Source organism: Meriones unguiculatus, chromosome 4 (assembly GCF_030254825.1).
Source record: "Meriones unguiculatus strain TT.TT164.6M chromosome 4, Bangor_MerUng_6.1, whole genome shotgun sequence".
In the NCBI taxonomy this organism is placed as follows: Eukaryota; Metazoa; Chordata; class Mammalia; order Rodentia; family Muridae; genus Meriones; species Meriones unguiculatus.
The window spans coordinates 63663678-63685862 of NC_083352.1; the positions used below are offsets into that span (position 1 = coordinate 63663678).

At 57.5% G+C, this 22185-nt stretch overlaps 1 protein-coding gene across 8 annotated transcripts in view; it reads left to right on the forward strand.

Annotated features, from left to right (window-relative positions):
- The first annotated feature begins 1850 nt into the window (after positions 1-1850).
- The window catches only part of Unc13a (unc-13 homolog A), a 43045-nt gene continuing 22710 nt past the window's right edge, over positions 1851-22185 (forward strand). For 7 of the 8 annotated variants that reach the window (XM_060382001.1, XM_060382003.1, XM_060382005.1 and 4 more), the window contains exons 1-20: positions 1852-1986; positions 7298-7327; positions 7808-7907; positions 9339-9456; positions 10145-10268; positions 10456-10529; positions 10859-10913; positions 11404-11436; positions 13030-13237; positions 14996-15514; positions 15639-15747; positions 17093-17139; positions 17371-17449; positions 17895-17966; positions 18066-18285; positions 19413-19640; positions 20302-20443; positions 20549-20718; positions 20817-20932; positions 21625-21788. In XM_060382001.1, coding sequence (XP_060237984.1) covers positions 1965-1986; positions 7298-7327; positions 7808-7907; positions 9339-9456; positions 10145-10268; positions 10456-10529; positions 10859-10913; positions 11404-11436; positions 13030-13237; positions 14996-15514; positions 15639-15747; positions 17093-17139; positions 17371-17449; positions 17895-17966; positions 18066-18285; positions 19413-19640; positions 20302-20443; positions 20549-20718; positions 20817-20932; positions 21625-21788 — 2630 coding nt within the window. In that variant the 5' untranslated portion in view covers positions 1852-1964. Of the gene's footprint in view, positions 1987-7297; positions 7328-7807; positions 7908-9338; positions 9457-10144; positions 10269-10455; positions 10530-10858; positions 10914-11403; positions 11437-13029; positions 13238-14995; positions 15515-15638; positions 15748-17092; positions 17140-17370; positions 17450-17894; positions 17967-18065; positions 18286-19412; positions 19641-20301; positions 20444-20548; positions 20719-20816; positions 20933-21624; positions 21789-22185 lie in introns of all 8 variants that reach the window. The other variant, XM_060382007.1, reaches the window with a different exon arrangement.

The following is a 22185-nucleotide window of genomic DNA, read 5'->3' on the forward strand; positions in this document are numbered from 1 at the left end:
CTAAGTTAGGGTCTACCCATGAGCCATGTCCCAAACCCTCACAGGGGTATTTTGGGCAGGGCCTGAGTGAGGCTCCTATTCCTCTGGAATTCTCACAGGCCCTGCTGTGAGAAACCTCCTGAGTTGTGCAAGAACTCCATGACCTCAACCTGGTGTTACCTAGATCTTTGAGACCCAATAGGAGGAGGAGCCCTGAGGCTGTGAGGAGAGTTGCAAGCATAGCAGTACTGGAACCTGGACACAGGCACACAAAGGCAAGGGTCTCAGGCTGGACCGACTCAGTTGAGACCGGTGAGGGGCTGCAGTGCAGCTACTCAGGGAGCTGAAGCAAGAGACAGGAGGCTTAGCTGTCGGGGCGGCTCACCAGTACCACCCACAAAAACACAGAGGTGGATCCTAGAATTTACCCTGACACATACAGCCACACATGTGTATGAGACATGCCGCTGACTGGGAGGGCAAAGGGAGCAGGGAGAATGGGTGACGATTCGAGGGGTATCTTCCGGGGTATCCAGGTTCGAGTCCCAGCACCCACATGGTGGCTCTCCTCCACCTGCAGCCCAGTCCCAGCCACCTGACGCTTCTCCTGGCCTCTGTGAGCACCAGGCACACAGCAGAACACCCACACATGCAAAACAAAAGTGATTACGCTTTACCAAAAGCAGTGGAGGACTCAGATGGCTGGCTGGCTAACAGCTCCCGAGGGGCCTGGGGGATGTGAGGGTGGCCGCCAAAGCCTGAGGATGCCATCCTGTCTCCAGAACGTGCAGGAGGAGCTGCTCCTGGTGTGTGCCCCATCCCTTCTCCAGGAGGATTCTGGGGGCTAGCTGGACAGTAGGCCAGCCTAGCCCTGAGTCCCAGGCTGTCGGCCACTGCCCACAGCCACAACCAACAGGGGACCTGTGCATGACGAACAGCACCCTAGGCTGCCCTCGGTACAGGTGTGTATGCACACTCACACACACACACACACACACAAATCAATGAGGCCCTGCACGATGCCTCAGAGAGCTCTTCCAGGCAGGCCCGAGGATTTGAGTTCCATTCTGGAACCTACGTGGTGGGGAGGGAGAACCAGCCCTGGAAAGTTGTCCTCTGACCTCTACAGGCACGCTGCAGTACAGGTGTGCCTCACCCCTACACATGTAACTGCTGTAGTTTGAAAAGTGCTTAGATTTATTTTACGTTTGTGCACATGTGCATTTCCATGCAGACGGTTGGGAGCCACCTCCTAGGTGCCGGGCACAGAAGACTGAGCTCTCTGGAAGACCAGGCCGTGCACTTAATCACAAAACCTAAGTTTTGTTTGTTTTGGTTTTTAGAGCCAGACTCGCTATGACCAGGTTAGCCTCAGATTCACAGAGATCTGCTGCTTCTACTTCCAGAGTCCTGGGATTAAAGGTGTGCCCTGCCATGACCAGGAAGAAATAAAGTTTCAAAACGGGCAGACACCGAGCCAGTGGCAGCACTTGCTTCACATGGGTTTTGAGTTCAAGTGTCAGCATTCGGAAAGAACAAAACACGAAATTAAAGGATTCCGTGCTGGGAAAGCAGGGCCGGCTTCCTGGGGCACTTAAGACTGGACATTGACACATAGGAGTTTTATTACCCAGGAAAATGTAAACCGAGAACACAAGCTAGGTGGCTCAGAGAGAGCAATAGAAACGTGGAGAACTAGACAGATGGCAGCATGGACAGAAACACCCTCTGAGGCTGAGCTGGGGCCTGCGAGCGGAGGAGCAGGAGAAGCTCCCCGGCCTGCGCCCCCGGCGGCTCCCGGCCCCTTTAAGGCGCCCGCCCGGCCCCGCCCCGTCACGCGTCCCCGGCTCCGCCCGCGCCGCAGCGTCAGCACGCGTCAGGCGCTGTCCGCGCCCCCGGTGCTGAAGCGACATGGCCGGCGGCCGGGCCCCGGCGTGAGCCCCGAGCCCCACGCCGCGCCCGCCGCGCCCTGGCCGCCCGGAGTCATGTCTCTGCTGTGCGTGGGAGGTAGGAGCCGCGCGGACGCGGGGAGGTGCGGGGCCCGCTTGGGTGCGCGCGGCTGGCCGCGCTGAGCGGGGACCCCCGGGGCGCGCCGCGGGGCCGCAGCGTCAGCTCCAGGGTCCTGCCCGCCGCACACGCGCGGACGCGGGGCTCGGGCTCCCGTGTGGACGCTGTGTGGGCGGTGGGGCCGTGCGCGCCGGGGTGGGGGCTGCGGGCACAGCGGCCCGGCCTAGCTCTGTCGCCAGTGTTCCTCGAACGATGGAGCGGCCCCGGGGAAGCGCGTGGCTCCCGCTCCGCCTCACCCTAGGGCGGAGGGAGGGAAGGAGACGCGGGGCGGGGGATAGCTATTTTGGGGCCAAAACGCCATCTGCACCGAGGCCCACGCCCAGGCCCACGCTCCGCGTTTTGGGGGGAGGGCAGTAACCGCGGGAGAGGTGTGACCCTGCGCCCCTGGAAGCCTCAAGTGGGGCCAGGCTCAGCCGAGGTGGGGGACCGGGTGCTCTGGGTCCGTGGGGGGCTGCACCCATTACCTCCCACCTCCCGGCGGCTGTGTGGGGAGGAGGGTGAGTCTCCCTCCGCCCCAGAACGCAGGCTGCGGGAGACCTTGGGCGGCGGGTGTGCGGAGCTGTCCTCCGCGGTGCGAGGCCCCCGCCGACCCCGCCCCCTCTGCCCTTCCCCCCCGGCCCCTCCCCCTCCGCTCTCCACTTGCGGCGGCTTCATTCACAAACCCGGCCCCGCCCGCCCGCGCCCCGCTGTGCACCGCTCCAGTCTGGTAGACGCGGGTGTTCTTAAAGGCGCGGGAACCCTTTTCTCTGAGCCGGCCCCGAGGGTTCCGACCGCCCAGGGTCTCTGGGCAGCTGAGGCCTCCAGGCCTGGGGAGTAAATGGAGCTGAGCGTGAAGGGGACCCTTTGGGCAGCTCCCACAGACCCCGCCATAAATGGAAGTTGGACTTCCTCCTTGGCAGCTCCGTGCGCCCGGCGTCCTCCCATCCTCCCTCGTGTCGGGGGCCGTCACCCCAACTCTGACGCAAACCGGAGGCTCGGTTGTGGGGGCGGAGGCCGGGCAGCGTCAGAAAGGAGGCTTCCAGAAAGCCACGTCTGGGCGACGTTTGTACCGAATTCCGCGGACACCACGGTGGGGAGATCTAGGGGGGAATGGCAGGGCTCTGGGGGAGGAGTCCGGCGGGAAGGTGCAGGTGGGGCCTGCCAGGGGCAGGGGTTGCGCCTAGCCCGAGCTGGGCGTGGATCTCAGCTCAGCCTCCTCACAGCAAGGGAACCTCTTAGGCCAACCATCCGCCTCCCTCCCTAAGGAACCTTTACGACTCCATGGGGCTATATGGCAAAGGCTGCTGCCCGGTATGTGAGAGCTCCTGTCTCCGTGTTGCAGTATAGATCTGGACTGTGCACACAGGATGATAACAAATGTTTAGGATATACACATAGATGGGCAGGAGCGGAGGGAGGCTCAGTGTGGGGAATGCCTGCAGCTCAGTTAGTACAGTGCTTATTGCTAGGTTGGTAGACTGCCTGCAGCTCAGTTAGGACAGTGCTTATTGCTCAGTTGGTAGAGTGCTTGCAGCTCAGTTGCTGCAATTTGTGGTTCAGTTGCTGCAGTGCTTTTCTCTCAGTTGGTTCAGTGCTTATAGCTCAGTTGGTGCAGTGCTTATAGCTCAGTTAGGAGAGCGTTTATAGTTCTGTTAGTGCAGTGCTTGCAGCTCAGTTGCTGCAATTTGAGGCTCAGTTGATGCAGTGCTTTTCTCTCAGTTGGTTCGGTGCTTATAGCTCAGTTGGTTCAGTGCTTATAGCTCAGTTGGTTCAGTGCCTATAGCTCAGTTGGTTCAGTGCTTATAGCTCAGTTAGGAGAGTGTTTATAGTTCTGTTAGTGCAGTGCTTGCAGCTCAGTTGAAACAGTGCTTATAGCTCAGTGATACAGTGCTTGCAGCTCAGTTGGTACAGTACAGTTTTGTGCCAGTATGCACAAAAGTCTAGGTTTTATCTCTAGCATCACATAAACCAGGTCTTGTGACACATGCCAATCATCTCAGCACTTGGGGGACAGAGACAGGGGGTCAGCAGTTTGAGGTAATACTCAGCTACACAATGAATTCCAGGCCAGCCTGGGCTACATGAGCCCTGTCATACACGGGCAGATGCACTGTGCCTTAGACCTGAGCCCTCACCCAACTTGCAAGAAGCCATGATGTATATATGTGGAGGTCAAAAGACAGTTTGGAGAAGTCTTCCTTCTTCTTCCACCACTCACATCCCAGTCTGCCGACACAGACTCTCTTTCTGAAACTCTAGCTCACTGATTGGCTAGCCATTGGACCCCAGGATCTGCTTGTCCCCGCTTCCCTAAAGCTGGGGTTAGAGCAGTCAACATTCAGTCTGGCTCTTGTCCTGGATCCTAGGGATCTGAACTCAGGTTTTAGTTCTTGTGGGGCAGACTCTTTACCCATGAGCTAGCTCTCCAGTGCCTTCCTCCATTTTTCATTAAAAAAAGAAAGAAAGAAAAGAAAAAGAAGAAGAAAGCCATATTTTAGCCAGGTGGTGGTGGCACATACCTTTAATCCCCACACTCAGGGAGCAGAGGCAGGTGGATCTCTGAGTTGGACACTGGACTTGTCTATAGAGTGAGTTCCAGGACAGCCAAGGCTACACAGAAAAACTCTGTCTTCAAAAAACCAAACCAAAAAAAAAAAAAAAAAAAACAAAAAACCAAACCAAAAAGATAACAGTAAAACAGAACACAGGGAGAGAGGCACTCCCAACAGCCGAGCTCTCCAGCAGCCAAGCACCACTTCTGGTCTCACTGTGAGCAGAGGCTGGCTTTGAACTCCCGATCTTCCTGCCTCAACATCTGGAGTGCTCAGATAAGAAGTGTTATGTCTTAAAAGTTCCATCAGTATTTCATAAACAAAATGGACAGAGGAGGGCGTGTGTGTTCATGTAACCACACGTGTGTGTGTGAGGTGTAGGTGAATAATATCAGAGTCAAACTTGCCTGTCAGTCATGGCAACCCCACATCACAGATGAGGAAGACTGAGCCCAGAGAGGTTCATCCATTTGCCAAGGCCCACACATCAGGAAGGAGCTGAGGACTCCCTAGCTGACTGTGGGCTGGGGAGGAAAGTGTCAGGGTCTGTTTCCTCCTCCTTTCCCAGAATCCTTTGCAAAACTGTGTTCCCAGTGACCTCACAGCCAGCAACAGGACCTACCCACTGTGAGAGAGTCTGTGATGCCTGCCAGTCTCCTTCAGGTTACTGTGCGAGAGGGGGTGACAGCCCAGCTTAATACCTCCCTTGTGCCCAGCCTGCAGCCAGCATCTCTACTGTTGTCATCGATGGCTCTCTGAAGGGCTGGTAGCCTTCCTTAGTATGCCCTGATGCCTTCCAGAATAGCCAAGTGCCCCACCCTACCCTGTGGACCTGAACAAGTCTTCCCAAGACAGTTGCCTTTAATCAGAAAACCGATCTAAGCATCTGAAGCTGCCACTGAGAATAAAAATAGTGTGGGTGACAAGGAATCCGAGGGAGGGGTAGCTTTGCCTCCAACTAGGTGGGGAAACTGAGGCCATGAAAGGTTCAGGGACCTGAATCGCCAGTGGCCTCGCCTGGTGCTAAAAATAGCTGAGCCAACAAGGCACTTCCGCCACTAACCTCAGCATGGCACTGGGAGGTGGCGGGATGTGACGCTTTGGTGACTGGGGCGTGATGGGACACACACACAGCCCCACCCTCCACTCCAAAGACACCCACTGCCTGAATCCCAGACTGGGTTCTCCCAGAGCCCTTCCCTCCTCTAGGCATCCTCTCCTCATTATGACATTCCACTCTCCCCAGAAACCCTCCTCCAACACTCTTTCCCTCCCCTGCTCTGACACCCTTTCCCTCCCCTGCTCTCACACCCTTTCCCTCCCCTGCTCTGACACCCCCTGCTCCCAGACGCCCTCCTCATCCCTCAGACACACCAACAGACACATGGACTCCTTGCACAGACACCTCAAGGCCTCTTCTAAACACCTCGACCCTTCCCCCTCTTAAACTCCAGTTCCCCAACAGAAACTCCCACACTGAGCTCTGCTCCAGACCTCACTGCTAACTACTCTTCTCCAGGCTCCTCCCCCACCATGGCTGCTCCCTCAAGCCCCTTCCCCCTAGCAGACTTTCCCTCAGATGTCCTGTGTCTCCTGGGTCCTAGCTCAGACTGAGAGTGACCTGGGCTGTCAGAGTGGCCGGGCTCCAGCCAGCACAGGGGCTGGAGGACCCCCCTAGCATTCACCCTCCAGCCACAGAGGCTGCAGTGTAGGGGCTGAGGATCGTGGAGGAAGAGGGACATGACAGATGGAGGAAGAGAGGAGACAGGGTAGGTGATAGGGAGGCAGCAGCCAAGAGGTCTTGGAAAGCACAGAGGAAGAGTAAGCTGAGGATGGAGGCTCGGAGGGCTCGTCTGAAGGCACAGGTCACACAGCCTTCCCTCAGTCCAGTGTCCAGTCCTTCTCCATTCATACTCTGCAATCCCAAGGGTGCTGGGCAAGAGGCCAAATTGATTGGAACTTAAAAAATGAGCTTTTCAGCGCCCCCGCTGGTGACAGCATAGGAGCTCACATACCCCAAGGTCTAGAACAGGGCGTGTGGTGCTATTTGCGAAGTAAAAATCACCGATGTGTACAAGATTGCCTTTCATGATCTGACGGCACCCAGCGTCACTGTAAGCCAACTGTGTTGGTGGCTTCTGGGAGGAAGGGAGGAGGGCCTGGGAAACAGGAGAGCCTGGCCTGAATGGACCAGCACCCTGCTTTGGCTTGCTCAACTTCTTGTGTATTATGTACACAGACTGAGGAAGGTACCAAGGGAAGGACAGGTCAGTCTGCCCACAGGCTCTGCCTCCAGCTGGCTTTGGAGTATTGAACCCTGGGCCCTGGGTGCCTTTGGACTGAGTGAGAGGACAGCTCAGTCAGGGTCTATGACCATGCAGGTGACTGGGAATGTCCCTCACCTCCGTCTGTCCACCCCACCCTGGAAGGCCTCTGGGGGAAAGCATCCTGCTGCCTCCTCAGCTCCAGGTTTAACCAAGTTGTGGTGAAGGGACGGGGAGCCTGGGAGAAGGGGAGGGTTGTGCCCATGGGCCAGACGCCTTCTGCTCTGGGTCTATCTGATGGCCTCTTCCCTCTTCCTCCTTCTCCTCTCTGCTTCTGATGCCTCTTCTTAATTCTCCTCTCCCTCTCTACCGTCTCTCTGTTTCTATCTCTGCATCTCTCTCTCTCTCTCCCCTCCCCACAACCTTCCTGGCTGTCTCTTATCTCTCTCTTCGCAGTCAAAAAAGCCAAGTTTGACGGCGCCCAAGGTAAGTGTCCTGTCCTGGCTGTCCTGCTGCACTGTCCCCGCCAACTGTCCCCCTGTCTGTTCTTACCTGCTCTCCTGGACTTCCATACCTGCTGTCATGCAGGGGGCAGGTTCACCTCAGGAGTGAGCTTTGTTTCCAGGTCAGAGGTCTTCTTGGGGAGGGACCCAGGGGCAGGCAGCACCTGAGACCCCAGGGGAACCGTAGGTCCTTCTGTCTGGCTAGGTTAGCTTGGAACTCACTAAGGCTGGCCTTGAACTTGCCATCCTTTGCATGGCCGGTCAATCCCTCCTGGGACCCTGGGACCTCAGTTTCCCCAGCTGAAAACCAAGGCCTTTAGACTTCGCTTCCATTTCCCATGTGTAATTATAAGAATGGATGATAATTGGAGGTTCTGGGACCCGGGCCTGCTGGTCCTGGGTTGAGATGAGCACACGGACCCGGGAGGGGACAGCCGGCCATTGCCCCGCTCTTCCGCTGCAGAGAAGTTCAACACGTATGTGACGCTGAAGGTGCAGAACGTGAAGAGCACTACCATTGCTGTGCGCGGCAGCCAGCCGAGCTGGGAGCAGGACTTCATGTTGTGAGTGTGCGGCCCCTCCCTCCTCGGCCACGCCCACCACCAGACCCTCCACGACCACTCCCTAAGAGGCCCGTCCACTGTAGAGCTCTCCAGCCGGAGGCTTCGCCCACAAGTCCACTTTCTGAAAAGTTCCGCCCACACTTGCCCCACAGTGACAGGCCCCGCCCACACAAATACCCCCCCAAAGCATTTTCCACCCCACCGGAAGATCCGCCCTTAACCCCATTCACCACAGGCTCCGCCTTCCCCCTCCAGACCAGCCCATTGAAGGCTCCACCCTTATCTGACCCACTACTACCCCCACACAAAAATCCTGCCCATGTAGACCCCGCCCATCATAGGCAAATTTAGATAGGACCCACGGCCCCGCCCACAACACCATCAGCCCCCCCTCCCCTGTCCACCCCGTCCACCCCTGTCCACCCAGGCCCTATCTTCAGACTCCCAGCAGGTCACACCCCAGGAGGTGCCCACAGGTCCCGCCCAAACAAGCCCCACCGCAACAGGTCCCGCCCCTGCCCTCCCCGAGACCCTACCCCAGTGAAGCTCCCCCTCTTAAGCTCCTCCCCAGACAGGCTCCTCCCACAGACTCCAACCTGCTGGCCCAGCCTCTTCTTCCCCCAACCTGAGAGCCTGTCCACAGGCAGCCAGACCCTGCCCCTAGCACACAGGCCACACCCACCACACTTTGACGCCACCTCTGACCCAGCCACGCCCCTCAGCCCCCTTACCCCACTTAGCCTGCTTCCCTCCTGGCCAGTCAGTGTCGCTTAGACCTGTCACTGCTCCCCAGGGCCCTTCAGCTCCCTTACTGCCAGGCCCTGTCCTCTCCAGCTGGCCAACCCCTCTGAGATGCCTTTCTTGACCCACTGCCCTTCCCCACCTCAGCACGGAGGGGAGTCGTGGCCCCTGCTGGCTCAGCTCCCAACCTCCACTGTAAGAAGAGTGGGAGCCCACGGTGACCTCCTCCGCCGTGTCCATACTACACAGGAACCGGGCTGGAGGGCACAGACAAATATTTGTCTCTCAATGCCTGTACCCTCACGGCAACCCCCAGGCAGGCAGGCACAGAGTGCACATTCACAGAGCAGTCTCTCCACAGGCTCCATTGTATTTATTTTGAAGGCAGGGTCTTATGTAGCCCAGGCTACCTCACTGTATCGCTAAAGAGGACCTAAACCAGATCCTCCCGCTTCAGTTAAATGATGGGTGCAATGGTTCCATTTGTTCCCTCCAGATGCCACTCTGGCTGCCCGTGATAGTCTGTGCTGCATGCGCCTTCCTGGCACCTCAGTTTCCCCTCTGTAGCTGAGGCCTCCTGAGGCCCAGTTTCCTGCCGCTTTGTGTTGTGTATCCTCAGCCAGCAGGCTGACCTCTCTGAGCCCGTCTTTTCTTTCCCCGCTCCCCTGATGTCCCCCCCTGTGCACACAGTGAGATTAACCGCCTGGATCTGGGCCTGACGGTGGAGGTGTGGAACAAAGGCCTCATCTGGGACACGATGGTGGGCACCGTGTGGATCCCGCTCCGGACTATCCGCCAGTCCAACGAGGTAGGTGGCAGCTGGAGGAGAGGGCCTGGCCGAGGCCATGGGCGTGCAGTTTAGGGAAGTGACACTTACCCCCACAGTGCTCGGCATGGGCCACCAAGTAGGTGATTCAAAGTGCCCACCACAGTCTCTCCATTGCGGCTGCATCCCACCAGGTTCATTCTCCATTAAGGGCCCAACCCAACAAGGCTCTTTCCTGGCCTTGTGGGTCTGCGGGTGTCTTACCCAGCCTTGTGTCCCTGGGCTGTGGGCTCCTCAGGAGACAGACTAGTGACCAGCACATCCTGGGGACCTAGCAGCACCCACGGTGAATTGATTGATTATTAATCAATCAATAAGTGGGTGAATGAGGGAGGGAGCATGCCTCGCCCATGAGAGCCAGAGCTGGAGGCCCACTGAGGGGGCCCCTGGTGTTCTCGGGGGCCATGCGACAGGAGCCTGCCCGGGAAGGCAGTCGCTGCTCTCTGTGGAGCAGAGCGGTGTGAGGGGCTGCTGCACCGCAGCTGCCAGGGCGGTGAGGCACCGTGGCTGCTGACAGAGGGCGGAGTCTCTCACCTGGGAATGGGGCACAGCCTTTGCTGTCTGGTTGAGGAGAGCAACTCAAGAAAGGCCTGTCTGTGTTTCTCTGGAACTGGGCCATCCCCTTCCCTGCCTGCCCTGACCCCTATCCCATGCCTTCGCCCTTGCCTAGGAGGGCCCAGGAGAGTGGCTGACACTGGACTCTCAGGCCATCATGGCGGACAGTGAGATCTGTGGGACCAAGGACCCCACCTTTCACCGCATCCTTCTGGATGCACATTTTGAGCTGCCCTTGGGTGAGTCCCACGGTGTCACCTGACCCAAGGCCACAGCACCCACTCAGGGTCCTCCCAGTTTCTCCAGGAGCCCCTGGCTTCCCGTCCTCTCCACTTCCACCCATTCCTGGGGTTCCCCAGGCTGCACCCCACACCACTGAGCGAGGGTCTAAGGGAGGGAAGCCAGCTATGGCAACTTTGCCTGCAGACATCCCTGAAGAGGAGGCACGCTACTGGGCTAAGAAGCTGGAGCAGCTGAACGCCATGCGAGACCAGGATGAGGTGGGCCAACTTGAAGCATCTGCTCCCTGCAGTGGGTGTCCTGACCCAGGGACTGTCCCATCTTCCCTGCCGGCCCGGGGTGAACCCCTTAGGGGGGTTCTCTCCCCTGCACTCAGAGTGCCCCAGTTAAAACCACGGGGTGTCCTGGTGGGCCGGGGCCGGGGGACACAGCAGAGAGCTCTCCAGCCCCTTCTCTTGCTCCTCCTTAGCTGCCTTCTCTGTGTCTCTGTTTCCCCATCCCTCTCCATGGCTGAACAAAGTATCGGTGTAGTGGACTTGTCAGGGTGAGCCATGTCCCCACTGTCCCTGACACAATGTCCCCTCCCCAGTACCCCTTCCAGGACCAGTCGGACAAGCCGCTGCCTGTGCCCAGCAGCCAGTGCTGTGAGTGCCTATTGCCCTGTAACACTATGGTCACCATGTCTAGTCTAGAGGGTCCTGCCCTGAGGCCTGGCCTGTTTAAGGGACAACGACCTGAACTCCTGGGTTCTGGCCATCCTCCTGCCTCAGCTTTCTGAGCAGCAGTGAGGCACGACTGAGCTGGGCTGTACCCCGTGTCTGTTCATGGCTCACTGCCCCATTTGGTCCAGCCAGGGTGGGGGGCCCAAGAGCTACCGAGGGACCCCATCTCAGATCCTTTGGAGGCACAGCCCCTTGTTTGTTTTTGTGTGTTTTTTTTTTTGTTGTTGTTGTTTTTGTTTTTTTGAAGTCCTATGCTGGAGTTGATATGGGGAATGGGGAGGTGAACAGTCCAAAGCCTGCCACCACCCCAGGGTGGCAGAGTGGACCCTCCAGAGCCCGCCTTAGCCAGGGGCCTGGGCAGAGGCTGGAGTGGAGGGCAGGGCTGGCACTTACTGTGTCTGTTCTCTCATAGGCAACTGGAATTACTTTGGCTGGGGAGAGCAGAGTAAGTACGGAATGCAGAGGCTGTCAGGGAGGTGGGCACCTTGGGAACTCCCAGGGCCCTCATTGCACTGCCCCCATATGTAATCCCACCCTTCCCTTCTGTCTTCATTCCCCTCGTTCTGGAAGATGTCCTCAGTCACACAGATTGGGAGGGTGGGGCCAGGCAGAGACCACAGGGCTGCATCCTTGAGAAAACCCCAGTTTGCTAAGTCTTTCCCACCCTTGTTTTCCCCTAACACCAGCCCACCATGTGTGAGGCAAGGCTGTGCAAACAACAGCCATGCAAAGCAGACACTTTTGGCTACAGTTTCAGTCTGGCTGCAGCTGTTCCTGGGTCAAGGGGAAGCTAATGGAGCCCGGAGCAGATGATGCTCTCGAATCCAAAGTGGCTGGAAATGGTGCAGGCACAAGCAGGCAGCCTGGTCAAAAACCATGTGTTGGAGCAAGGCTCAGTGGGTAAAGAAAGGTGAACTCAGCTGGGCAGTGGTGGGACTTTAATCCTGGTACTTGGAAGGCAGAGGCAGCCTGGTCTACAGAGCAAGTTTCAGGATAGCCAGAGGTAAGCATAGAATCCCTGTCCTGAAAAAAAAAGAAAGAAAGAAAGAAAGAAAGAAAGAAAGAAAGAAAGAAAAGAAAAGAGAGAGAGAAAGAAGGGGAGAAAGGAAGAAATAAGGAAGGAAGGAAGGAAGGAAGGAAGGAAGGAAGGAAGAAGGAAGGAAGGAAGGGAGGGAGGGAGGAAAGGAAGAAAGAAAAAGAGAAAGAAAGGTAAGTTCGACATTCCGCTCTGGCACCCACAGGTAGAAGGTGAGAACTGACCCCCGAAGCATCTGGCTTCCACACATGTGCTGTGTCACGTGTGTCCCTACAATCAACACATGCACTGTAATTTTGTCTGTTTGTTTTTTGAGACAGGGTCTCTCTGTGTAGCCTTGGCTGTGCTAGAACTTGCTCTGTAGACCAGGTTGGCCTCGAGCTCACAAAGATCTGCTTGCCTCTGCCTCCCAAGTGCTGGGATTAAAGGTGTGCATCATCGTGCCTGACATAATATAATAGTTTCATAAACAATTGGTAGAAAACAGAGACTCAAGTTGGAGTGGCTTTCCTGCCCAAAATAGTGTGTTGTTTAAAAAGTTCATAATTTGGTGAACACGCAGGGCTTGAGCTGAGAACATCTGAACAGGTCTAGGACAGTTGGGGTAAAAGAATGTCGCTTTAGTCAAAGACAAAAAAAAAAGACAAGACAGCACAGTGGAGGAAACCACTGTGAGTGCAGCAAACTGTCCTGAGTGTTGGGGACATTTGTCTAGCGGCCGCCAGAGGGCGCGCTCCGCTGGGAAATAAACGGGAGCTGCTCTGTGAGCCCTGAGTCCCCTTCAATGGAGCAGGCCTCAATTCAGAAGCTGGGTCCTCGTCCCCTAGGCGACACAGCTGGGTCTTCCTCTTCCCAGGCGACAGAGAAGATGCTTCCTTCAGTCCTCCTTCCCGCTAGAGCCTCCTGCGGTAGCAGAGGACGGTAGCAGAGGGAGGTAGCCGAGGGAGGTCGGTTCAGCCCCGCTGGGTACTCTGTCCACCCTCCCCCTCCACTCCCCTGCAGACGATGACCCCGACAGCGCGGTGGACGACCGCGACAGTGACTATCGAAGCGAGACTAGCAACAGCATCCCGCCGCCTTACTGCACGACGTCACAGCCCAACGCCTCGGTGCACCAGTACTCCGTGCGCCCTCCGCCGCTGGGGTCCCGGGACTCCTACAGCGACTCCATGCACAGCTATGAGGACTTCTCCGAGCCGCGGGCGCTCAGGTGGCTGTGGGGCTGGGCAGCGGCCGGGACCTCACGGATCTGCCAGCCCACGTTGGGCCCATCTCACAGATCGTTTTCATAATTGTGTTTGTTTATTTGGGGGGAGCACTGTGTTATGCCGAGTATTGTGGGGATTAGACCACAACTTGTTGGCTCCTGCTGCTTTGTGGGTCCCGGGCATTGAACTCAGGTCACCAAGCTTCGTGGCAGTATTTTGTGGTATAGGGCGCCTGTACACAGGGAGCCCTATAGTCGGTTCTTGGTGCTCTCGTAGCCCAGGAGCCTTCTGTGTAAGATGAAGGCAGGGGATCAGGAGTTCACAAGTATTCTAGTTATGTAGAGAGCTGAAGCTAGCCTGGGCTACTTGAGACCCTGTGTCAGAAAGCCAGAGAAACAAAACAAAAACCAGGCCTAGCTGCCATTCCTCGTCCTCTTCTAAACGCTCTGGCTCACGTGCTTCCGGCCCTCACCTCCCAAGTGAGGCAGCGATGGGAGCGTGCACGCCAGGCCAGGAATGGAGACCAAGGCCTGTCACAAGCTAAGCGAGCACAGACACTGGCACTTTCCACACGTCTCTGGTGTGGCTGGGAGATGATGGGGAGCAGGGTGTGCGGGTCGGCTGGGCTTGGCGGCGGGGAGGGTGTACAGGTCTAGGCAATGCAGTGGGCTCAGGGCAGAGCCTGCCTGCGTGCTGAGAACAGCGTGCTCCTGCTCTGGCCAGTGCTGGCTCGTGCAGCTGCAGAAGGCGGGAGTGGACCGGGACGTGCTGGGGCTGGCAGGGGTCAGGGACATCAGGGAAGGCTTTCTGGATCGTGGCCAGAATCTCCCCCTCAAAGGCCAAGCAAGGCTTCCATGCAGGGTCAGGCATCTTGACCAGGAGTCAAGGGCTGGGAAGCATTGGAATGAGTTCAGATTCAGCCTAGAGCCAGTGGGGAAGGATCTTGGTGCCGTCAAGTCTCACCCTTAGCAAGCAAGCAGAGGAAGCCAAGTCTGGTGGGGGGTGCCCACTCAGTCCCGGGGTGCAGTCTGGAACCGCACCACTAGGGGGTGTGTGTATGCGTGTGTGCGCATGCCCCTGGTTGGCATACAAATGAAACGTGCCTAACCCATGGAAGCTCTGAGGGTTCTCCTATTGCAACGCCACTCTCCAGCGTAGCTAGAGAAGAGGCCCCAGCAGTATTTAAAATGAGGAACGATAGGGTTTGTTGAATGACTGAATGAGTACTAGAAGGTTCAGTAGTTGGCCACAGGCAGGGACAGGTTATGTCAGAGGTGACCTAGGGTAGACATTAGAAGCTTTTACTAGATGAGACTGGACAGGGCAGAGTGTCAGGGACTGCAGGGAAGGGAGTGGGTGCTGAGGCCAGGATTGTCGAGCTGGCTGAGTCTGTCGGGCAGAGGAAGGGTCTGAGTGTTTCAGTCAAGACACTTAAGTTTGGTGCGTGGGCACAATAGGTGCTCAGTTCATGCCAAGCAGGTGCCTGGCGCACGTGCTCTGTGTTCCTGGTGTCTTGAGCAGGATAAGCCATGGCAAGCACATCTGTGGCTGGTAGGTGGGTCTGTGTTCCCAGTGTGGCTGGTAGGTGGGTCTGCGTTCCCAAGGGGAAGGGAACGAGCCAGGAGGTGCCCAAGCATGAGGGGCAGATGTGTGGCCCGCAGTAGCAAGCACAGCATAGGCACCCAGTCCATGCTGAGCCACCTGGCTGACTGTGTGTGCAGGGTTGGAAGTGTGGCCCAGGTCTGACCGCCTCTCCACAGCCCCACAGGCAGCAGCCGCTATGCATCTTCCGGGGAGCTGAGCCAGGGCAGTTCTCAGCTGAGCGAGGACTTTGACCCGGATGAGCACAGCCTGCAGGGCTCAGAGCTGGATGAGGAACGCGACCACGACTCCTACCACTCCTGTCACAGCTCCGTGAGCTACCACAAAGATTCTCCCCACTGGGACCAGGACGATGAGGACCTGGAGGACCTGGAGGACCTGGAAGATGAAGAGCTACCTGAGGAGGAGGACGAGGAAGAGGAGGAGGAGGAAGAGGAGGAGGAGGTGCCAGATGACCTGGCTAGCTATGCCCAGCAGGAGGACACCACTGTGGCCGAGCCGAAGGAGTTCAAGCGGGTCAGCCTTCCGCTGGCCACGCCTCAGAAGGATGACAAGGCTCCAGCTGCACCCACAGAGGCCCCTGATATGGCCAAGAGCGTCCCCAAAGCGGCCACACCTGAAGAGATGGCAGCTGCAGAGCGTGCGCAGGAAGCTGAGCCCCCCAAGTCTGAGGAGAGGTATCTGGAGGGACTGAGGTGCGGGGCCTCCAGCTCTGTGGGCTTCAGACAGCAGCAGCTCGGGAGCGGGAGGCTGGGATCCCACAGAACCGTTCTGAGCTTCTGCCTGCCTTCCCTGGCCTAGTTTCAGGTCTCGAGAGGATGAGGAGGGCCAGGAAGGGCAGGACGCCATGTCCAGGGCCAAAGCCAACTGGCTGCGAGCCTTCAACAAGGTGCGCATGCAGCTGCAGGAGGTGAGTGACACTCAGTCCATGACCACGCCTTTCTGTGACCACCATAAAGCCACGCCCACCATTCCACACACCGGCAAGAGCATGCTTAACCCCCACCCTCCTCAACATCATGTCTTTCATTTCACTCATACCCAACCCGGCGAGAACACACCCAGCAAACGCCTCACCCTCACACTCAACAAGACCACGCCCACACCCAGCTAGGACCACGCCCACTCACACCCAGGGCCCTCCCATCCAGTAAGAGCGTGCCCACCCCCACCCAGTAAAGCCACGCCCATCACCCAACCACCTGCACGGAGCAAAGACCACGCCCCCCAGCTCTGTGGCCTCTTTGTAGATAGGTGTGAGGGTCCTGCCTTGACCCTCTTGATCCTGTGGCTCACACGCAGGTCCCGATGGCCCAGCCCAGGCTCCCTCACAGGAATGTGGACTTTCTAGATCCAGAGTGTACAGAATTGGAGGCCTGAGACAGGAGAAACCATATAAGGGGTGAATGTCATAGGTAAAGACCCAGGTCAGGGCAGCAGCGGAAGGTCAGAGGTCAGTGTTGGAAGTGGTGTTTGCTGCTGCGTGCTGCTGCCCGTCTGTGGCAGAGCCAGCACCACCTGCAGGAAGAGTGACAGGATCAAGTTGGAGGTCACAGTGAGTCTTCAGAAGGCTCCTTGGTCCTGGCTGTACGCAGAGCCCTGCTGATATTGGGGTGACCATGCAGAGCGGGCTGGAGCATCAGGAAGCAGGACGCTGGGAGCGTTCAGCCAGATTTCTTATCCACTAAAGAACAGAAGCTAAGGAGAGGTGGTTCAGCATCTGGCTGCTCCTGCAGAGGACCCAGGTTCAGTTCCAAGCACCCACGCGGTGGCTCCCAGCTGCCTGTAACTCCAGCTCAAAAGGGCTTGACAGCCTCTTCTGGCCTCTGTGGGCACCAGACACACACATGGTGTATAAACACACATGCAAGCAAAACATTCATACAGGTAAAAAATGATCATAGTAAAAAGTGTTGAAAGAGTAAAGCTATTTAGCAGGACATGATGGCCCAAGGCTGTCACCCCAGCACTTCAGAGGCCGAGGTGAGGGCAATTGCAGTTCAAGGCCAGCTGGGGCTACAAAGCAAGATCTGGTAAAAATAAACAAATAAATAAATTTAAATAAATAAATAAATAAATAAAAGACAGAGCCGACTGAGGCTGTCTGGTGTTCAGGTTGCAGAGGCTGGGGGACAGAGACACCCTGCCTCTTGCAGCCTGTGTCATAGGCGAGGGCACACAGTAAGGAGGTTCCCCACCCCTGTGGGAGGCAGATGGGGTGACCAGTGTTTCTGTCTTCTGTCTCTGTTTTGCAGGCACGAGGAGAAGGCGAGATGTCCAAGTCTCTATGGTTCAAAGGCGGGTACGTAGAGCGTGCTGGTTAAAAGGGATGTTCTAAAGCCAGAGCTGTGGGCAGGTCACACCTGTCTCTCAGACCATGGTGGGCTGTCAAGAGGGTTCTGTCCTGGCAGGAGAAAGTTCTTTCTCCTGACAGTTTTACCCTCAGCCTGCGGGGAGGTTAGGGGCCCTGCCCTCCCTCGGGTGATGGGTGTAAGGTCGGAGCACAGGCTCAGCATGCCCCTGTGCCTTGCAGCCCTGGTGGTGGCCTCATCATCATTGACAGCATGCCAGACATCCGGAAGCGGAAGCCCATTCCCCTCGTGAGCGACCTGGTGAGCAGCAATGTGCTCCTACTCTGAGTGGGACTGCTGTGAGCAGGGTGCACCCGCACAGCTGCCCATGGTGGTCCTGAGGCTGGGGACTGCCCAGGCAGGCTGTGGGACTAATGTGCCCTGATTTCCACCCCCATGCATCCTGGACCTCAGGCTATGGTGAGTGATGGTGACAGTGTGTGTGTGTCCCCAGACACCCACCCCTCAGCTGCCCCCCTCCCCGTGTGGGTGTCAAGATTTGGGGGTAATAAGATTCGCTATCCGGCTGAGAGTTTTGCTCAACTGGAGCCTGCCAAGTCCCGCCTTTGGGGTGCGGGAAATTCCCCTCTCAGGATTCCTTCTGACCCAGTGCCCCCAACCTGGTCAGCACTCCCACACCCCTGCACCGCAACCTTCCCTGTGCGGCCTCCCTGTGTGGCACTCACGGGAGACCTTCCTGCCACAGTCACTGGTCCAGTCGCGGAAGGCGGGCATCACCTCAGCCTTGGCCTCTAGCACATTGAACAACGAGGAACTGGTGAGTGGGGGTTCCGGAAGTGGCCCCGCGGTGATACAGAGGCAGGGGGCGCTGGGTTTCCGGGACAGTCTCGACCCACGCGGCCCTCGCTCCCTGCAGAAAAACCACGTTTACAAGAAAACCTTGCAAGCCTTAATCTACCCCATCTCCTGCACCACCCCGCACAACTTCGAGGTGTGGACGGCCACCACGCCCACCTACTGCTATGAGTGTGAGGGGCTGCTGTGGGGCATCGCTCGGCAGGGCATGCGCTGCACGGAGTGTGGCGTGAAGTGCCACGAGAAGTGCCAGGACCTGCTCAACGCGGACTGCCTGCAGCGTGAGGGGCGGGGCCAGGCGGGGAGGGGCGGGGCTGAGGCGGCGGGCAGGGCCGGAGCGGGTAGGGGCCCAGACAGGAGGGGCAAGGCCAGGCTGCAGGGGCCAAGTCGAGAGAGCTGAGCTGTGTCGTCAGCTTGGGTGAGCGAGCTGAGGGGCAGTGGATGGACCGTGATGGGCGAATTCAGCGCACGTCAAGGCTGGCTGCAGCAGCGTAGAATGGGGTAGCCGCTAGTACAAGGAGCCCGAGGCAAAGCAATGGGGTGGTTATGTGGGCAGGGCTTAGGCGCGGGGCGGAGCTCCTCAGGGGCTATGCGAAGCAGTTCTCAATATGTGGGGCGCCACCTCTTGGGGGGGTCACATCTCAGGTATATATCAGATATATCAAATATACTGTTCCGATCGTAATAGTAGCAGACTTAGAGTTAGGAATACATCGAAATGATTTTATGGTTGGGGTCACGAGGAACTGTATTAAGGGGTTGCAGCATTGGAAATGTTGAGAACTTTATGTGCTGGGACAGGAGAAGGGGGCTTAGAACTGCGGTAGTGGGTAGAGGCAGCGGGTACTGATCTATGCAGGGGCTTTCAGTGAGAAAGACTTGTGACAACTCTGCCTTAGAGAAAGGAGGTCCTCCTGAGGAACAGAAAAGGGCTGGTGATCCAACAGGGCGGGGCTTAAAGAGGAAAGGCGCCCATCTGGCAGGAAGGCTGTGGGTGAAGCAGCTCAGACAGGATGAAGGGTCAGTGACGGGAGAGGAAGGGAAGGCTCGAGGGGGCAGGGCCTCGGGCTGGGTGTGGCCTCGAGGCTGTGGCTTGGAGGGGCGTCTCAGCGGGCTGTGCCTTCAGTTGGTCTTAGATACTAGGATTGTAGGTGGGCGGAGACTCCGTGTAGGTGTGACCCACCTTGATGCCTGGGGCAGGGAATTCAGATTGTGAGAAGAGGGAGAGGCCTAGGATGGGGCCCAGAGGTGGGCAGAGACTGGGGTGCCGGAGGCTCAAGGGACTTGGCTATGGGAGGGCAGGGGACTTTGGGGGCGTGGCAGGAGGCGGGCCCTGTGGGGATGGCCTGGGCTGGAGGGTTGAAGGCAGACCGCAGGACACCAAGGCCAGGTGCGTCTGCGGCGGCAGGGGCGGCAGAGAAGAGCTCCAAACACGGCGCCGAAGACCGCACGCAGAATATCATCATGGTGCTGAAGGACCGCATGAAGATCCGCGAGCGCAACAAGCCCGAGATCTTCGAGCTTATCCAGGAGATCTTCGCGGTCACCAAGAGCGCGCACACGCAGCAGATGAAGGCCGTCAAGCAGAGCGTGCTGGATGGAACGTCCAAGTGGTCTGCCAAAATAAGCATCACAGGTGCGCGTGCGCAGACAGCCCTGGGGAGAGAACCGAGGGGGCCGTGGAACCAAAGGAATGGTCCCGCTGGAGGACTCAGGGAAGCCGCTTCTAACATGCATTGGAGAGGGCCCCACCTGTGGTACATAAGTGGGTGGAGAGGTGACTGGGTGGATGGATGATGGCTGGGTGGCTGCATGGATGGATGGGGGTCTGAAGGCTTGGATGTGTGAGTGGATGGATGGGTGGCTGGGTGACAAGCGAGAGCTGAGTGGGTACGCGGGTGGTTGCCTGGGTAGGAGGTCAGATACGGCATATATCAGTGGATGGACAGGTGGCTGACAGGAGGGAGGAATGGCGGGAGGAAGCGTGGTGCAGGCTTGCATGGATGCGTGGGTAGGTGGCAGGATAGCAGGGTAGACGGAAAGGAGCGAGGAGAGGATGAGTGGCTGCTCGCAAGCGTAGGTGATGGATGAAGAGGTGGATGGGTGAGTGGGTGGCTGGGTGACAGGAGAGAGGGGTGCGTGGGAAGGTAGGTGCATCAGCTTCGGAGCCTTGTGGCAAGACTGCACGGGCTGCGGCTGTGGCTGGCCAGGCCCCGGGTTTCCTGGGGCATGTGGTAGTGGCTTCTCTTGAAAAGTCCCCATCTTGAACTCACATTTATGTGCTGTGTGTCTTTCAGTGGTTTGTGCCCAGGGCTTGCAAGCCAAGGATAAGACAGGGTCCAGTGACCCTTATGTCACTGTCCAGGTTGGAAAGACCAAGAAAAGAACAAAAACCATTTATGGGAACCTCAACCCGGTGTGGGAAGAGAATTTCCACTTGTGAGTGCCTGGCCCAGCTGCAAATGAGGCTCGCTTCTGGGGCAAGTCCAGGCCTGGGAAGCTGGGCAGCTGCCTGACCCTGCCCTTCTGTCTGACCCCACACAGCGAGTGTCACAACTCCTCGGACCGGATCAAAGTGCGTGTCTGGGATGAGGACGATGACATCAAATCCCGCGTGAAGCAGAGGTTTAAGAGGGAGTCTGATGACTTCCTGGGCCAGACCATCATCGAGGTTCGGACTCTTAGCGGCGAGATGGATGTATGGTACAATCTGGGTGAGTGAGGGAAGGGCTCAGGGGGGCTGCAGGGCTGCAGACGCTTCAGAACAGACAGGGCTGCCCGGGAACCTTCTGACACCCCCCCCAACCCACAGACAAGAGAACAGACAAGTCTGCCGTGTCGGGGGCCATTCGGCTTCACATCAGTGTGGAGATCAAAGGGGAGGAGAAGGTGGCGCCCTACCATGTCCAGTATACCTGTCTGCATGAGGTGAGCTCCTCTGTGCCAGGAGGCATACAGTTGGCTCCTTCAGCACCATGCGTTCCTCCCTTCACCTTGGACACACTGTGCACCTCAGGTGGTCCCTCACATGGTTCCCCCAACCCGAGAAACCACCACACATGCATCAAAGCCCAGCTCCAGGCTCCCCTCTCGTGGACCTCCGGGCCGGCTCTCAAGGCTCTACTGCTCCTGCCTGGTCTTATGGAGAGACTCTGTCCCTGACTGGAGCATCCCAATGTATGGACTACTAAATGGTTGAACTACTAAATGGAGGAACAAAAAAGAAGACCAATGGACTCAGGGAGCAGATTGGGGTGTGGCTGAGGGAGTGGGTGGGTGACAGAGAGTGGATGATGGAGAGTTAATGATCTCTAGAAATAGACCGAGTGCTTGGGAGGGGGTTGTGCGCCCTCCAGGTTCATGGAAAAGTGGATGATGTACTTTTTGGGAATACAGACAATGGATAATATTTGTGGGATAGCCAGATGGATGGGCGGGTGGACGGACAGGGGTTGTGGGAGGGTGTGTCTGTGGCTAAGGAGGGTGGGTGTGGGCACACGAGAAACCCAGGTGTGGTGGAGGATGATGGGTGGTAGTGATGGGTGAGTGACTGGAAGGAAGTGTGATGGGAGCTTGTCCTCCAGGCCCCTTCCTCATTCCTGCTGCTGTGTCCCGCGCAGAACCTGTTCCACTTTGTAACGGACGTGCAGAACAATGGCGCGGTGAAGATCCCCGATGCCAAGGGTGATGACGCCTGGAAGGTTTACTATGATGAGACGGCCCAGGAGATCGTGGATGAGTTCGCCATGCGCTATGGCGTGGAGTCCATCTACCAAGCCATGACGTGAGGGCACAGTGGGTGGGTGGGTGCCTGGAGCGGGAGGCGTATGCGCCACCCCCAGGAATTATCAGGGTGCTGTTATCGGAAGCCAGCGTGAGGCAGAGAGAAGTGGCGGCTTAGACAGATGGAGATAGGGTGGCGCACACTTGAGACATCGGCCCTTGGGGGTGGAACAGTGGCATTTGGAAGTGGAACACTCATTCTCGGCTACATACTACATTTGAAACCAGCCTGAGTGACATGAGACCCTGTCTCAAAAAATAAATTAAAAAACATGGAAGAAAGGACACAGAGGACTGAGCCAGGCTGAGGGAAAGGAGAGTGGGAGTCGGAGCCAATTCCCAGATGGTGTCTTGGAGTTCTGGGGACCCCACAGTCTTGGTCCCCAGACCCAGTGCCT